This window comes from Tamandua tetradactyla, chromosome 15 (genome assembly GCF_023851605.1).
Source record: "Tamandua tetradactyla isolate mTamTet1 chromosome 15, mTamTet1.pri, whole genome shotgun sequence".
NCBI classification, from domain to species: Eukaryota; Metazoa; Chordata; class Mammalia; order Pilosa; family Myrmecophagidae; genus Tamandua; species Tamandua tetradactyla.
In genome coordinates, this window is record NC_135341.1 from 22,472,476 (window position 1) to 22,490,241 (window position 17,766).

At 36.8% G+C, this 17,766-nt stretch overlaps 1 protein-coding gene, 1 long non-coding RNA gene and 1 pseudogene across 10 annotated transcripts in view; 1 reads left to right on the forward strand and 2 right to left on the reverse strand.

The window, feature by feature from the left end:
• LOC143656980 (uncharacterized) overlaps positions 1-17,766 on the forward strand; it is a 131,690-nt gene that overhangs the window by 79,496 nt on the left and 34,428 nt on the right. For 3 of the 6 annotated variants that reach the window (XR_013162672.1, XR_013162669.1, XR_013162667.1), the window contains 2 exons: positions 4,435-4,547; positions 8,682-8,730. This is a non-coding gene — a long non-coding RNA (uncharacterized LOC143656980). Of the gene's footprint in view, positions 1-4,254; positions 4,286-4,434; positions 4,548-8,608; positions 8,731-10,750; positions 11,855-17,766 lie in introns of those variants that run through there. The other 3 variants (XR_013162671.1, XR_013162668.1, XR_013162670.1) reach the window with 3 other exon arrangements.
• Positions 1-17,766, reverse strand: part of PTPRG (protein tyrosine phosphatase receptor type G) — a 730,904-nt gene that overhangs the window by 18,221 nt on the left and 694,917 nt on the right. For all 4 annotated transcript variants that reach the window (XM_077128810.1, XM_077128809.1, XM_077128808.1 and 1 more), the window contains 7 exons: positions 13,943-14,025; positions 13,623-13,757; positions 11,945-12,079; positions 9,801-9,973; positions 5,092-5,227; positions 4,394-4,540; positions 26-119 (listed from right to left, as the gene is read on the reverse strand). In XM_077128810.1, the coding sequence (XP_076984925.1) occupies positions 26-119; positions 4,394-4,540; positions 5,092-5,227; positions 9,801-9,973; positions 11,945-12,079; positions 13,623-13,757; positions 13,943-14,025 (903 nt within the window). The remainder of the gene's footprint in view (positions 1-25; positions 120-4,393; positions 4,541-5,091; positions 5,228-9,800; positions 9,974-11,944; positions 12,080-13,622; positions 13,758-13,942; positions 14,026-17,766) is intronic.
• On the reverse strand, positions 5,770-8,529 carry LOC143657719 (ras-related protein Rab-2A pseudogene; annotated as a pseudogene).

A 17,766-nucleotide genomic window follows, 5' to 3' on the forward strand; every position in this document is an offset into this window, starting at 1 on the left:
AATCAAACTGATTTTAAGCTCTTACATGGCACGACTGAAGAGTTTCTGTTCTTTTCTTTGTTACACTCCTTCTGAGCACTAAAGCATTCCACATATTTAGCATTGCATTGTGTGACCAACTGAAAGAAAAGCAACATTTTAGGCTTCTTTCAAAGATATATTGATAGCATTTACTTGACCATTTAGCAAAAAAATATCAATGATCAGATTACTAGTAAACAAAAATATTTTTGTACCCCAAAGAACAATTTTGGGCTTCATTAATGGTATTCTCTCAATTACCTTTGGTTGTTTGTATTGCCTTATTTCTACTATCATGTTCAGGTTTCTTGAATTTGGGGGCCTAGGTATGTAATAGAGATTTATTGAATTAATGTAGATTTTTTCTGTTGTATGATGGTACAACTTCCATGAATTTTGTCCTGTAATTCCTCATAAACACATGTGACTTGGTGGTCTACATTAGAAAAATCTGCTTAATTGTAATAAAATCTGCGTTTCTTGAAGATAAAAACTTAATATGCTATCAGTAAATATCAGTTGAACTGAACTTATATTGTGCCTTTGTAAATGATTAACCCAGTAGTTTGGCTGTTCTTGTTTCTGTTGCTTGCTTGAACCATTTTGTTAATCCTATTCCTTTTTTATTATCCATAGAAGTAGAGTATGTGGGAATGGCTTTCTTCTCCAAGTGCAGTGGGCCCTATTTGTAGTTTTCATTATTAGTTTCTGATTCCCGTTTTGTATCTTCTACTTGAGTTCTAAGGTGATTACTGCCTACATTAAGAACCAGTTACGCGGTTTCTGACTGAATGAACTGGTTTCTCTGATGAAATTTTTTTTTAAAAGTATATGCAAACAAATATTGTAGATAGAATAAGAAAGGCAGAATTTAAGAAATGTTGGTACTTCATTTCTTTATTTATTTATTTTTATTTATTTATTTTTTGCATGGGCAGGCACCGGGAATTGAACCCGGGACTCCGGCATGGCAGGCAAGAACTCTGCCTGCTGAGCCACTGTGGCCGCCCCCCTCAAGAATTTATTTTAAACAGTTAAATTAAGGAAACGTGTCCTCATTACTGATGAACTCAAATGATTTTTAGAGTATTTAGGTTGTAAAAGGAGAGCTAAATTTAAATTATTGTTATGAGGAAACAGTGGAATTAATCTATTTTTCATTTTTACACACTTGGTATAATTTGCTTGGCATTCTCCTTTCTTCAACTGACATTCAAATGAAGGTTTTTGATTTTAAGAAAGGAAAACCAGGAATACTAACATTGTACAGATTCATCTCATTCTTCCCATCTTGACAAAGTGGGAAACTATTTATAAACATATAGAACTATGTGGTAAAAATAGAGTTTAAAGGGATAGTGTGAGATTAATAAATAGGAAAGCACTTAGTAATGGAGAGGCAATGTTTGAAAGTTATAACAAATTCTGCAAAGTGATTGAATTTTTTTACAGTCTCTTTTTTTTCACCTTCACTTTAGTCCATTCTACATAAACCTTACCTGCCATTAAACTTCATGACCCTCTCAAAGAAATAGAAAACTGCTTAGGAAAACTAAGTAATTCTTTTTAAGTTTCTAAATTAACTGCTAGAATAGTCTTTCAAGTAGCTAGATTTTTAGGAAGATATGTCCCCTTAATAGGGCTAAGAGAGATTAGTTCAGGAAAAAAACAGTACTTTTTGGACTGGTATAACTGACTCAAAATATTATGTTACTGTGGCCAGGGGCTGATGTTGATATTCAGAAAAAGTCTTAAATTACAGAGTGAAAAATACAACACTGTACTATCTACTTGGGTGCCAACAATTTGTATGTAGGCTGAAACTTTATTTTCCTTTGCATTATGTTCAAAGAGTACAAATAGAATATAGGCATACCTCAATTTATTGTTTCAGGTATCATGTGTTTTAATATTGTGTGTTTCAGATATCTTGTGTTTTAAAAATTGAAGGCTCAAGCCTGCATTGAGCAAGTCTGTTGGCACCGTTTTTCCAACAGTATGTGCTTACTTCGTATCTCATGTCACATTTTGGGAATTCTGGCAATATTTCAAACTTTTTCACTATTGTCATATCTGTAATGGTGATCTGTGATCTTTGATGTTATCATTGTAATTGTTTTATGTGCAACAAACCATGTCCATATAAGATGGAGAACTTCATCAATAATGTTGTATATGTTTTGACTAGCCATCCCTGTCTCTTTCCCTCCCTGTGGGCCTCCCTATTTCCTGAGACTCAACATTATTGAAATTAGTCCGATTAATAACCCTAAAGTGGCCTCTAAATGTCAATGAAGGAAGAGTCACATGTCTTACTTTAAATTAAAAACTAGAAATTATTAAACTTAGTGAGGAAGGCATGTCAAAAGCTGAGATAGGTTGAGAGTTAGGCTCTTTGTACCACATAGTCATTCAAGTTGTGAATGCGAAGGAGAAGTTCTTGAAGGAAAGTGAAAGTGCTACTCCAGTGAACACGCAAATGATAAGAAAATGCTATAACCTTATTGCTGATGGAGAGAAAATTTTAGTGATCCAGATAGAAGATCAAACCAGCTACAATAATCCCTAAGCCAAAGCCTAATTTTATTAGAGCGAGGCCCTAACTCTCTTCAATTCTATGAAGGCTGAAAGAGATGACAAAGCTACAGATGAAAAGTGTGAAGCTAGCTGAGGTTGGTTTATGAAGTTTAAGGAAAGGAACTATTTCTATAACCTTCAAGTGCAAGGTGAAGCAGCATGTACTCATGTAGAAGCTGCAGCAAGTTATATAGAAAATCTAGCGAAGATAATTGATGAAGGTGGCTACACTAAACAACAGATTTTCAATGCTGATGAAACTAGCCTTCTATTGGAAGAAGATGTCATCTAAGGACTTTCATAGCTAGAGAATTCTAGAAGTCAGTGCTTGGCTTCAAAGTTTCAAAAGACAGGCTGACTCTCTTGTTAGCAGCTAAAATAGCTGGTAACTTTCAGTTTGTGCCAGTGTTCATTTGCCATCCTGAAAATGCTAGGGTCCTTAAGAATGATGCTAAATCTACTCTGCCTATGTTCTATAAATAAAACAACAAAGCCTAGATGACAATACATCTTTTACAACTTGGCTTATTGAATATTTTAAGCCCAGTATTGAGACCTACTGCTCAGAAAAAAAAAAGATTCCTTTCAAAATATTACTGTCCATTGACGCTGTACCTGGTCAACCAAGAGCTCTGATGGAGATGTACAATGAGATGATTATTGTTTTCATGCCTGCTAATGCAACATCCATTCTGAAGCCCATGGATCAAGAAGTCATTTCAACTTTCAAGTGTAATTATTTTAAAAATATATTTTATGAGGCTGTAGCTGCCATAAATACTGATTTCTCTGATGGATCCAAGCTAAGTCAATTGAAAACCTTCTGGAAAGGATTCGCCATCTAGTTATCATTAAGAATATTCATGATTTGTGGAAGGAGATCAAAACATCACCATTCACAGGTATTTGAATGATGTTGATTTCAGCCCTCACAGATGACTTTGAGGGTTTCAAGACTTCAGTGGAGGAAGTAATTGCATATGTGGTAGAAAAAGCAAGAGAACTAACTAGATTTAGAAACTAGTCTGAAGATATGACTGAATTTCTGTAATCTCATGATAAAACTTGAATGGATGAGGTTTTCTAGCTTATGGGGAAGCTGAAAAAGTGGTTTCTTGAGATGGAATCTATTCCTGGTAAAGATGATATGAACACTGTTGAAATGACAGCAAAGGATTTAGATTATTAATTCAAATTAGTTGATAAAGTAGGGACATGGTTTGAGAGGATTGAATCCAATTTTGAAAGAAGTTCTGCTGTGGGTCAAATGTTATCAAGCAGCAGTGCATGCTTCAGAGAAATCTTTCATGAAAGGAACAGTCAATAGATGTGGCCAACTTTATAGGTGTCTTATTTTAAGAAATTGCCACAGTCACTCCAGTCTTCACCAACCACTACTCTGATCAGTCAGCAGCCATCAACAGTGAGGCAAGACCTTTCACCAGCAAAAAGATTATGACTCACTGAAAGCTCATATGATGGTTAGCATTTTTTAGCAATTTGGTATTTTTAAATTAATTTTTAAATTAAGGTATATGCATTGCATTTTTCAGACATAATGCTATATTGCATGCTTAATAGACTACCATATAGTGTAAACATAATTTTTATATGCACAGAGAAACCAAAAAATTTGTTTGACTTGCTTTTTTGCAGTGTTTGGAACTGAAACCACAACATCTCTGAGGTATGCCTTACTCTTTAACCCATTTCAGTTAACAAATTTGGGCCAAAAAGACATGATTCTGAAACTTCTTCACTTTTTTGTTCCAAAGAAATTTAATCAAAACATTACCTTGAATTGTTTTTCTAGTCGCGTCTTTCCTCCTACTCCAGGTATGAGAATGCTGTTAACATAGCTATGCAGCTGATTTGAAGATACTTCAGTCTCCTTTCCAAGAATGGCTTCCAACAAGGCATCATGGATGAAAATGTACTGCTCCTAAAAGGTAAAATATATGGTAGTCACTAAAGGGAGCTGTTAAGAGGTAGTCATCTCTATCCCATGCATGAAATCTTCTTAAAATAACTCGGCTCCTGGCAGGCACCTCCCAGTGAATTCCTTCCAAGCATTTCCAGCTAGGCAGTTTGCTCTAATGCTTGCTTGCCTTTCTATCATAGCTTCTTTCTGGGTAGAGATTGTGTTAAGTTTACTCTGTATCCATACAATGCCTGAGTGAAACCGGAGGTTCAATGCAGGAAGCAAGAAAACTGTGTTTACAACTACCCCTATATATTTCTCAGGCCAAGAAACATGTTTCTTTCCCCATAGCATCTAACATAGCACTAAATACAACTGTATCTGCTTCATAAGTGCTTGTGTAATTACTGAGAAATCCAAATGCTAAGAACTTTACAGAAATGGAAAATCTTCTAATACAAATCTGTAAATTCCTATAAGTCTTAAGAGAATGAATCTCTTTTCAATATCATTCAACTTTCAGTTAAAACATGTACTATAATCTCATGAGAGCACCAGCAACTGTTCCTTACCTCTGTCTGGACGAGGTAGTTACGCTGTGTCCTGATATGCTTCAGGAATCCCAGGACATTAACTGTGCTTTTGTCTTTTATTTGTTGCAGCATACTGTCTATCACAATGTAGGTACCTGTCCTGCCCACACCAGCGCTGCAGAAACAAAGACACTCAACTAGTACCTTTTGCTCTATTGTGTCATTAATCATGATTGGGAAATTACCATCTAAGTATCTCATGCACTTAGAAATAACCGTGTTGTTTAGATAACCTAGGGTAGTTGAGGAGGGATTATAATTATGGATGAGTTCTAAAACTTTATTAAAATATTTCCCCTTTTGTGAGTCCCGATGGGGAGGAATGACTGCCTTTATACCTAAGTAGCTGGAAGAAAAATATTATATACTTGCATTCTCATCTTCCCTTGGCGCTCAAGGAAAGGAAAGGCTCAATCCTTTGCATCACTACCTAGCCAGTGATGCAAAGGATTGAGCAGTGTCTTGTGGTGGCAGCTATGTCCACACCAATCTCCATGATAGGACCAGAACTGCTCAGGCAGTTTTAGGGAATTTTTTCCTTTGTATTTAGCTTGTACCTGAGTCTCCAAAATTCCCAGGGATTCAGTATGCTACTCATTATCCTTTTAATCAACTCATTTCTTCTACAACATCTCCCTCCCCCCTCCTCCTGCCCAATCTGCTGCTGTTACTTTCAACTTAGAAGCTGCCTAATATACATAGTATTAGAAAAGTTCCTATTTAAAGTGCTTTCCTTCAGTTATCTAAGCATAGAAGAAGAGTGGAACATCTGGAAAATTTGGCCTCTTTTACTCACATTTCTTAACTATTAGGAAAAAAAAAAAACCAGTCAGGAAAACCTGGTTTCTGTAGTACTGAATGACAAGCTTCTTTTGGCAGAATCCCCTGAGCAGGTTCCCCAAATAGTATAAATCCCTTGATACTTAAGCATTCAGTAGTAGACTTTTATATCCATTTTAGCAATCCCTAAATTAGTTACCAAAAACGTAGAGTTCTCATGGGATGTTAAGCAGAAGATGGGTTTCACCTTCTGCAAAGAGCTTGCTTTGTGAATGCATATTATTAGAACAGCTCAAAAGAAATATAGCTATGCAAAAAAAAAAACCCAACAGAATCTGAATGGCAAAATTAAAAGAAAAATAAGTGAAGAAGGCAATTACAAATAAAACACAGCAAAAGCATTTTTAAACAACCACCTACAGTTGCTTAATATAATCCTTTCATAAGTTCTATAAATATTATTATTTGGAGGAACCCTACAGAAAACTATACATAAAAACTCAGAATCTCCGTTTGTGTAGCTTTTGACTGCTACTTAAAGTCTACATTTAATATATTAGGACCAGAGTCACATTATAGAAGCTATATCATTATACATCCATCTTCAAGAAACAAAACTAATGGCTCCTCCAACCTTTTAAAAGAAAGCTTTTGCCACATTTAGGTTTTCTAGCTGTAAAGCAGTTACTCACTTACGATTAATAAAGACAAAAAATTACACATCTTCCTGTAATGCCCATTTGTTAGGGAAAAAGAAAAGCAGAACTGTCTTCTGGAAATGACTTTGAAGTGGAATTTGGACTGCGTTCGGCAGCGACACCAGGAGATACACGCAGCCACACTGTTCTGTGGGCGAGGGGGCGCGGAGCAGAAGGCTGAGAAGAGGACCAGAAGAAGGGTCTATGCCAGGGTGGTCATATTTAGAAGATATTTTCACATAATAACTGTTGTTCTGTGTGTGCATTTTATTCCTCGTGACTCTCAAAATAGTTGAGGATGCTAAATACTTTTTGAAATATCTCCTCTTCCTGGATATTCTGAATTGCCTGACGTGTTAAAAGTAGCTGTGGTGTAAGGACACAAGTGTTCTTCGGGGTGATCATGGTGGTGAATGCACAACTATGTGATGATGTTGTGGGCTGTTGGTCATATACAATCTGTGGATGTATGTGTGTGAAGATTTACCAGTGAAAATATTAAAAAAAAAAAGATTGTGATAAAGATCAAAGGAGAAGGTGGAGTTATAACAGAATTAATTAAGGATTTAACAAATGAGTATGATTGCTGAATCATTATATTGATATTTCTTTTAGTCACAAGTGTCTTGAAGCAGGTAGAAGTAAAAACCTAAAATTGTGGAATTGTAACCCATACCAAACTCTGAAATCTGTTCTATAACTAATTGTGGTATGCTTTGAAATGTTTTGTATAATGTACAAAAAATAATAGTTTCATGTCTCATCTGAGCAGGAGAGAGGGTTGAAAGAACAAGTGAGCAGGTCCCATAGGCAGCTAGACGATAAAAAGAGACTCAACAGCAGCCTGCCCCCATCCTGCTGTCCTCCCTAATTGCATGCATGTGTTGCAGCATGCTGAGGGCCAATGTTAATGCCATTTGCCTTGTTATTAATGTCAAAGACTCCTTCTTGGATTTTTTCATAAATTTATTTTGCTGTATTAATAAATGCCTCTTCTATACTGGAAGCAGTCTTAGCAGAAATTTCCTTGAAGATAAGTCCATGTTCTCATGCAAAAGCTTCACCTACTTCGTTTTTTACTTCTCTTCTAGATTCTAAGCCACTTTTATTTCCAATAAACATAATGACCATTTTGGAATTGGAATGCTTGGGCGGGCATCTTCTAACCAGGTTGTCAAGTGGCTGATTGTATCTCTCCTTGTAATCTCATACACTAACAAAGCCCCTGCTGAACCTCTGTAATATGATCTTGTGATGGAATGAAAAGACTCTTACCCTGCTGTATTCCATATCTGAAGTTTTAAATGAATGAATAACTATCATTTGAGCGCTGAACTCTATACCGATAGTAAGGGCATGCACTGACTGAAATCTCTTGTCTGTGAACTGTACAATAAGCGTGATTCACCTACACCAGTATCCCGGATGACGTACTTGAAGAGACAGGCGTGAACCACGGTTGTGGTGGCTCCATGCCAGGGCACAGGGCTCCTCCTCCCGCTGCTGCTCCTCCACCGCACCCCTTGCCCCAGCACCACTCACCCTCGAACCTGCAGGCCACGAAACGCCAAGCAGTGCACATGACCACTTCTCATGGCTTCTGTTTTTTTGACTTCTAGTTTCTGGCTTCTCTCTGTGACCTTCCCTATCAGGCCTTCAATAACAGGTTTAAGACCCATTCTGATTCAGTTGGGCATTCCTTAACTGAAGCAAGCTTTTCAAAAGGGCCTAGTTACAAGGGTTCACACCCTCAGGAATTGATTAATTTTAGGAACATGTTTTTCAGGGTACATAGCACCAAGCCACCACATGTATGCAACTCAAAGTTTCCCATTTTAATCACTTCCAAATATATATTCAGTGGTATTATTATATTCCCAATATTGTGCTACCATCACCAGCACTTTTTCATCACCTCAAACCGAAACTCTGTACCCATTAAGCAATAATTCCCCATCCCCTGAGTTCCTAGTAAACTATAATCTACTTTCTGACTCTTATGAATTTGCTTATTCTAGGTATTTCCTGTAAGTGAGATCATACATTTGTCCTCTTATGTTGGTCTAATTTTCTCAACATAATATCTTCCAGCTTCATCCCTGTTGTGGCATGCATCAGAGAACTTCATTCCTTTTTACAGGTGAGTAATACTACATTGTATGCATATGCCACATATTCTATATCCATTTACTACCAATGGAAATGTGGGCTGCTTCTGTCTTTTGGCTGTAGGGAATTACAATGCTGTGAACATTGGTGTACAAATATATGAGTCCCTATTTTCAGTTCTTTCAGGTACAGACCTAGGAGTGGGATTCCTGGTTCATATGATAATTCTGTGTTCAAATTTCTGAATAACCACCTGTGCCGGCTTGAAAGGATTATGTACCCTAGAAAAATCATGTTTTAATCCTGATCCATCTGGTGGAGGCAGCCATTTTTTTAACCCCTGTTCAGTATTATAGGTTGGAAATTTGATTAGATTACCTCCATGGAGTGATGACACACCCTATTGTGGGTATTAACCTTTGATTAGAGGGAGATATGACTCTACCCATTCCAGGTGGAATCATTTAAAAGAGGAAACATTTTGGAAAAAGGTACAGAGCCACAAGAGAAACGAGAACCCACACTGGTAGAGACCTTTGGAGGTGAACAAGAAAAATGCCCCTTGAGAAGCTTCACAAAGCTTCCAGAGAAATCTAGTAGACATTGTTTCCATGTTCGTCATGTGCTTTCCAACTGAGAGAGAAACCCTGAACTTCATCAGCCTTCTTGAACCAAGGTATCTTTCCCTGGATGCCTTAGATTGGACATTTCTATAGCCTTGCTTTAATTTGGATATTTTCACAGCCTTAGAACATGCAAACTTGCAACTTAATACATTCCATATATATAAGGACCAACCTACAATTTCCCTATAAACAATGGTAACTTTATTCAAATAAGGTAGTTATAAAAACTAGAGATTTATCCTCTAAGAGCAGATTTTTTTTAAATTTTGGAAGCAGCAGATGATTTATTAATGTTATGGGAATATAATTATTACACAGCAAACTGAAAGGACTTGTTTCAAGTTTCAAGTGAAAGACTCAGCTTTCAAAGCAATAGCACAGTTGCAACAGTCCAAGTTCATGAGACTCAAATCCCCTGCTCTGCCCATTTTACATGCTGAGTCTCAGACAGAAGAAAGGGAAACACTGGTCCTACCTGCAGTGCACCAATACAGGCCCCATGTCTAGTGTCCGGGCTGCTGAGGATCTCCTCACGAACGTCAGGACTGGGAGGGCATACTCGGGAACGCCCATGTCAGGCCACTGTGTGTAGTGGTACTGGATCACTACTCTTTCATTCTGACGACCCTTGGGATTTCCTTTCTGACCCTATGAGAAAGGTGAAAAAAGATGTGTTGAAGTAGAAGGTGGGCATTCTGTATAAAAATAACTTAAGGGTGTCAAGAATTAAGAGCTCTGGTCCCATTCTCCCCAGTTGCTGCTCCTGGGGTAGGTTTCTTCCTCTTTGTGGCCATCACACCTGCCAGTAAATGGAGACATCACCTAGCTGGATAGGAAGTGCCACCACCTCTTAGAAGGGAGGATTGTTTAAGACCAATTTTTTGGATTTGGGACCATTCAAAGTACTCTGTAATTTGCCTAGACCCCACCCCCATTTCCTAACTTTCTGCCCCCTCTCCAGAAAGTTTGCTTTCATATGACCAAGAACTCTTACTTTCATTCCTTTTCACACTCCTGCTTGGACCTTCAGGAGCCCAAGTGCTACAGCACTGCATACTCTCCAGAAAGTGATGGGAATATCCAAAGTGACAAATGATTCCCAATCTCTAGAGCTACACGTAACACAGCGTCTCATTTATCTGTCACTTTCAAGAATGAATTCTTCAGCGTACTTTTCCTTTAAGCATCTGAACTTTTTACAACTGATTTGGAGGAAAAGTGTCCCCAGATGGATCGCTTGTTGTGATATCTTTTTTCTTATCAATACCTCTAAAAATTTAAATGTTTAAAAATGAGACTTTGATGATTCATCAATCTACATTGGAGCTTGTATGGTGCTTTGGTCTTGTGCTACAAAGGCCCTTTGCAGCTTTGATTTTTTAATTGTTCTGTCAACTCATTTTTCTCTTTCTTCTTTATTTTCAGCTACTACTTTCCCCTGATGTCAGTATGCGAAATACCTAAAGTTCCTCCATACTTCCTCCTCTGGCTTAAAATAGAATAAGTTGGTGATGTTTAAATACCTGAAGGGCTCCGAACAGGAAGGGTTCTATTGCAACTTTTACACTGGTTTTAGGTTAGTGTGAGGAGCTAACAGCTTTATGACAGACAAGGCAGGTAAATACAGTATTATAGATTTTCATAACTTCTGCCATTCTTGGAAATATACATACATGAAAGGATTGTGAACTTTAGAGTATGGGTGTGCTTCTGACCCACTAAAATTGTATTATAAGTATTGAGTAAAAGTGAATTCTTCTGGGTAAGGGACTACAGTTTTCATCATATTCCTAAAGATGTCCAAGGCTCAAAAAACTTTGATAAATAAGATCCATTGTTACCAAGAACTGCCATGCCTAAGTCTCTGCTGAGTAACAACTTTACTTTTTCTTGATGAACATCATCATACAATTCATAATACTGCTGTGGTGAGCTATAATTCTCCATGTGACAGTAGAAAAAGAGAAACTGAGATAATTTGAAAGTAGCATTTCTATAAAGTATGATTCTCAGAATGCTATTAGTTTTATAGAAAAGGGTTTCACTATTAAGTCATATTAGAAAACACTAGGCAAAACAAAATTAAATAAATTTCTTAACTCTCAAACTCTGGTCACTTCATTGTAAATTTCTAGGGCAGGGACATATTATGCAGCATCTTCCTTCCTTATTGAATGGCAGGACCTGCTTTTTGCAGAGCATTTTGCAGGACTCATAATCCTTGGAACACACTTTGAGAAACACTGTTTTAAAGCTGTCAGAAAATTGGATTTAAAAAGCTAAACCACTAAACAGATGCTGCCATATTTGCTGAATGTTTCTAAAACCTAAGAGGACTTTTTTCCCCCTTTACTTTTTTTTTTTTTTTTTTAAATGAAGCTTCAGTTCATGAAAAGATTAAAGAACTCAGTCAGGCCAGTTAAATTCTATTATGTGCTTTGCCAATATCTTTCACACCCTACACTGATGTCAATCAAAAGAGTTGTGAAAAATTGTTTCAAAAATACTCTTTTTTTTTTTTAAACCAAGTTGTTTTTGAGATTTGGCCTTAGTTGTACAGTGATTTTCATTACAAGTTTAAAAAAGATGCTCTGGCATCTCACCCAATTATTTCACTACCTTTTTCACTTTTGTATTTCTGACTGAGAAGCGACGAACAGTATAACAGGCATGTACTTTTGTGCTCTTCAGTGTGACAATGATGTTTCCATATTCCTCGCTATTCTCTGTTGGCCAGTACTGATCACATTTTCGCTGCAAAAAGAAAAAATGTTGTGACTCATACCAACAATTTAGACCGCAATTCTGCTGTTGACAATGTAATTTCAAATGATAGTGGTAAAACAAAGGAGCATGCAGGCTGGATTACTTCTAGGTAGAATCGACATCTAGAGAGTTTCTTGGCTTAGGATAAGTTTGGGCAAGATCATTTGAGAAATGGGCTAAGTATTGATGATCTTCCTTGAACACCTAATGTACTTTAAAGAGGGCCTAAGAAAGAAACTTGTATATGTGGAGCTGTATGGAATGTGGCCAGGATATGCTTGAAAGGGAGTGTTAGGTACAGTTTGGGAGGCTGGGCTGAATTTACGGAAGGCTTCTTTTAACTGTGAGACTCTATTTATGTGTCATAAACTTGGGCCACCAAAGCTAGAGACCCCACAGTCAAAGGGTAGCATCAGTGGTTTCTGAGTGATGAATCTGAAGCTAAGTCCTTAAACCAACCTAAACTAGCACCATCTTTTAATACAAGCTCATAATCCAACAAATTCAATAATGTTAATAATCATCTTGAAAAAATGTTCCCTTAATGGAGGTGAAGGTGTTAGGCAGTTTATGCTTCCTCCAATCTGAACTATTAGTCACTCCTTAGACTACTTGCTTCTTTCAACTTTCTTGCTTTTGTTCCTTCTGTCTTCTTTACTTAGAATGTCCTTCCTTCTCTTTTCAACCTGTCTCCTGCTTATCATAACATCTCACCTGAGATTTAGTTCCTTTACCAAATCTCTGAACTTGAATATGCATTCAATTTGCCATACTCCCTGTGCCAATTTGAAGCTATTATGTACACCCCAGAAAAGGAATATCCTTTAATCCTCATTCAGTATTGCTGGGTGGGATCTTTTTTATTGTTTCCATAGAGATGTGACCCACCCAGTTGTGGGTAGTAACTTTTGATGAGATGGTTTCCATGGAGATATGTCTCCACCCATTCAAGGTGGAATTGCTTACTTGGAGCCCTTTAAGAGGGAATCATTTTGGGAAAAGGTTTAGAGCCAGGAGAGCCACCAGAACTGACAGAGCCCCTGTCCAGGCAAGCCATGGAAGAAGCCTGGAGAGAAGGCCAGCAATCATTGCCATGTGCCTTTTCAGCTGAGAGAGAAAGTCTGAACTTCATCGGCCTTCTTGAACAAAGGTATCTTTCCCCGGATGCCTCAGATTGAGCATTTTTATAGCTTTGCTTTAATTTGTACATTTTCATGGCCTTAGAACTGTAAACTTGCAACTTAATAAATTTCCCTTTTTAAAAAAGCCACTCCATTTCTGGTATATTGCATTCTGGCTGCTTGCAAACTAGAATACTCCCTTAGTACCCTGTTCACAGGGTATTATCATATTTAATCCACTCTTATAAGTGCTTAGCTCTCTTTCCTACTAGATCATAGGCAAGAGAAGGGCAGGGAGAACACTTTTCATTCTATAACTCTTTATACCTGGTCACATTTACAGCAAGCACACCATAATTTTTTTTTAAATGAATGTACATGATTAAGATATTAGACCAAGAGGCTCTTACTCTTCCTTTTTCCACAAGGTTTGTAATCATGATAATGATTCCGGTGTTTTGTTCCCAAATCATCCTCCAGAAATCTTCAAATGTAGATTTTAAAGGTCCCTGGGTGGCGATGTAGGCTTTTGCTTTGTTGTAACCCTTCAAAGATGACACAGCACAAAGTAAGATGAGGGCATATTACAGCAGATCAGTTAATGATTTAAGTGCCTTCTATACTGAAGAGTTGTTTTTTAGTGAAAGCCCTTTATTGTATTAAAACAAAACACTCTTTGCTACACTCTTCAATATTCAGTAACAGTTTTATAAAAATATTTCCGACTTACATCAACATAGTTTGCATTAATGTAGTCGCTGTGCTTAGAGTCTTTTCCTGGTAAAGGCCTTAACTTCACCCTACTGTGATCATCTATAAAGGACAAAGAAAAAAACAAAGCAAAAACAAAATGTATAATTAAAAAACTAGGAGCATTCTAAGTACAAAGCAAAGCAAAGAGACAATGCAGCTTCCCTTAGAGTGACCCAAGAATCCTTTTGTCAAAAGAACAAATAGTCAGAGGCAGAGCATGCTAACCTGTCTCAAGAACATAGAACCATCTCTACTTCATGCTCTCTGACCTGTAAGTATCCAAGAAATGCAAATTAAGATCCTAATTAGTTCATGCAAAACTATTGTAAGTTACAGTCAGTCCTCCAAAATTTCCTTATCCTATATTTTGAAAACCTATGTCCCCCCTATTCTCTCCCTATTAATTAATATACATCTAAAAATAAAATCTGGAATATTTATTTTCAGGAAATTTCATGGTTAAATTCGGTTGGACCTTCTGCCATTTCTACAGAACCTAAGAAATTGAGGAAACCAGAGCTAATTGTAAGAGCAATCTCCCTGGAGGAATCTGAAGTCAATGATCAGATTTTAGGATTCACTTAACCTTAGCTTATGAATGAAAGGTGGTAGGGATCTCTGATTGTCCCAGCATGAGCCCTCTTTTTTGGGGTGGGTGGGTGGGGGCAACAAATGAAGTAAAAGGAAGTTGAGGTCATAATTTATTTTCCCTAGCTAGAAATAGAATGGGCAAAAGTAGTTTTATATTTCCATTTTATAGTCATCATAAAATGTTAGTGCAGAAGGAAGTCTGATGAGCAGATTAGCCTGGACATTGTTGACTTCAAACTATACCAAGTACTTCTCACATCCTTGAGACATGTCCCACTTTTGTTGTTCCTGACAACGTCTCACATTAGGGTTGACATGAATTGTGGATGCTAAACAAAAAAGAACCCCAAATGAATAAGTTTTAAGATATCTAGATACAAACTACTACGCACTAGTAGCATTATATTGTATATTTTATTTCTCCCTGACAAATAAGAACACAATCTTCAACTTGCAAAATTCCTTTGTGATCTAAAAGGCTGGTTAAGTAGATCAATGTAGGAGGTGTTGTAGTGGCATCCACAGATACTTTGGTGGCTCTGTGAGAGAAGCCTTCCCCTCTTACTGTCTTTCTAGCACATTCAAGCACTCCTTTTACTTGTTTCCATGCTATGAATAAAAGCATTCATATAGCAGTAGATCAAAATGACCTGTGTAACCAGGCAGCCAAAAGAACACCAAGTCCCAAACTCTGAATTTGTGGAAGCAAATTCTAATTTGCTATATCTAATTTGGATTTGTGCAGATATAACCCCAATGAACTAGTGAAAGTATAACCACATTTAACCAGAGATCACAGTTTTCTAGCAAAACACTATTACCCTTGGCCATGACTCACAGAAGTTGCTTGGGTTTCCTCTCACTTTGCTAAATACTTTTAACCAAGACAGTGATGTCACTAAAAATAAAGGTAGCTATGGTGGAGAACGATGTGTAAAGATGCACGCAAGACATGGATGTGTGTATATATACTTGTTTGACTTATATGGTTAGGAGTTATAGGGATGGACAAATCTTCACAATCATAGCAAGGTCAACCTTGACTGGGGAAGATAACAAATATTGCCAGAGACAATCTATTCTAAGAGTCAGAGAGAGAAGAAAAGTTTGATTCTTCGTTCTTGTTCTCTCTTTTACTGCTTCCTTATTTATCAGATAAATGAAGCAAACACTACTATTCAAAAATGACTTGTGGCTTCCTGGTGTGTGCCCATGCAAAAAAAAGATAATGACTTGTGGCTCTTTAAAACTTTTATCTAAAATTTTATCTCTGTTCACAGATGACATGACCTTGTGCTTAGAAAATGCTAAGCAATCTACAAAAAAAATAACAATTGAACCAATAAACAAGTTCGGAAAGGTTACAGGATATAAGATCAACACTCAAAAAATCAATTGTATATCTATACACTAGCAATGAAAAATCTAAAAATGCAATTATGAACATTTTATTTACAATAGCATCAAAAGAATAAAATACTTAGGAAGAAATTCAGCAAAAGAAGTACAAAATGTATCCACTGAAAACTAGACTACTTCATTAAAAGAAACTAAGGATGACCTAAATAAATGGACAGATGTCCCATGGACTGAATTGAAAGGCTTAATACTGTTAAGATGGCAACACTTCCCAAATTAATCTACAGACTCAACAAAATCCCCATCAAAATCCCAGCTGCCCTTTTTTGGGGGGTGGGGGTGGGGATAGGGGTGTGGGCAGTAATTGATAAGCTGATCCTAAAATCACTTAGAAGTTTGAGGGATCTAGAATAACTAAAACAATCCTGAAATGGAGGAACAATGTTGGATTCACACTTCCCAATTTCCAAACTTCCAACCTACAGTAATCAAGACACTGGTAATGGCAAAAGGGTAGACATATGGTCCAATGAAATAAAATCTGAGAGTTCAGACATAAACCCTTACATATTATGGTCAGCTGATTTCTGACCATAAAGGTAAAGATGCCAAGTCCTTTCAATGGACAAAGAACAGGCTTTTCAACAAATGACGGGAGGACAACTTCATAAACACAGGGAAAAGATGTAGTTGTAACTCTGCCTCACACTATATGAAAACAATAAACTCAAAAACATCACAAAACTAAGTTTAAGAGACAGAATTATAAAACTTGTAGAAGAAAACATAGAAGTAAATATTTGCGACCTTGGATTAGGGCAATGGTTTCTCAGATAGGACATCAAAAGCACAAGTAACAACAAGATAGATAAATTGGACATGACATAAAATTTAAAATTTATGTTTCAGAAGACACCATCAAAAAAGTGAACAGACAACACACAGAATAGGAGAAAATATCTACAAATCACATATTTAATAAAGGATTTTTATCCAGAATATATAAAGGACTCTTACAAGTCAACAATAACAAGTAACCAAATTAAAAAATGGACTAAGGATCTGAATAGACATTTTCCAAAGAATATATACTGATGATCAATAAGGACATGAAAAGATGTTCAACATCACTGGACAATAGGGAAATGTGAAACAAAACCACAATGTGATACCAATTTTTAGCCTACTAATATGGCTAAAATAAAAATGACAGACAGTAGTATGGATGCACCTTGAAAACATTTTCTAATGGAAAGACACACACAAAAGGACAGATATTGTGTAATTCTACTCATATAAAATGTCCAGAATAGGCAAATTCATAGAGAAAGAAATTATATCAGTGGTTATTGGGGCTGGGGAGATGAGGAAATGGAATGTGACCTGGTAATGATTTCTTTTGGGGGTGATAAAAATGCTCTAAAATTAGATAGTAGTGATGGTCACACAACTCTGTGCAAACACTTAAAACCACTGAATTGCACACTTGAAATGGGTGGATTTTATATGGCATATGAATTATAAGTAAATCTTTATTTAATAAACTATCTAGAAATCTTCAAATTTTAAGTGGTCCAATTTAAATGTTCTATTCTATAGAATTCTATGAAACATGTTCCTCATCACAGTGTCTGCTAACCATAAACATTTATATCCCTGCCCTTAATATGAAAGCATATATTACCTGCCAGGTCTGCTGTGACCTAAGCCCTATATATGTCCATGAAAAGTGGCATTCTCTGGAAATACCTTCTGTTCCTAGGGTATTTCTTGGGGCTCTGTATGAAGAATACCTATTTGGTTAAGTCCCTAACCTCGGGGATATTCCAGACTTTCCAAATATGATGGAAA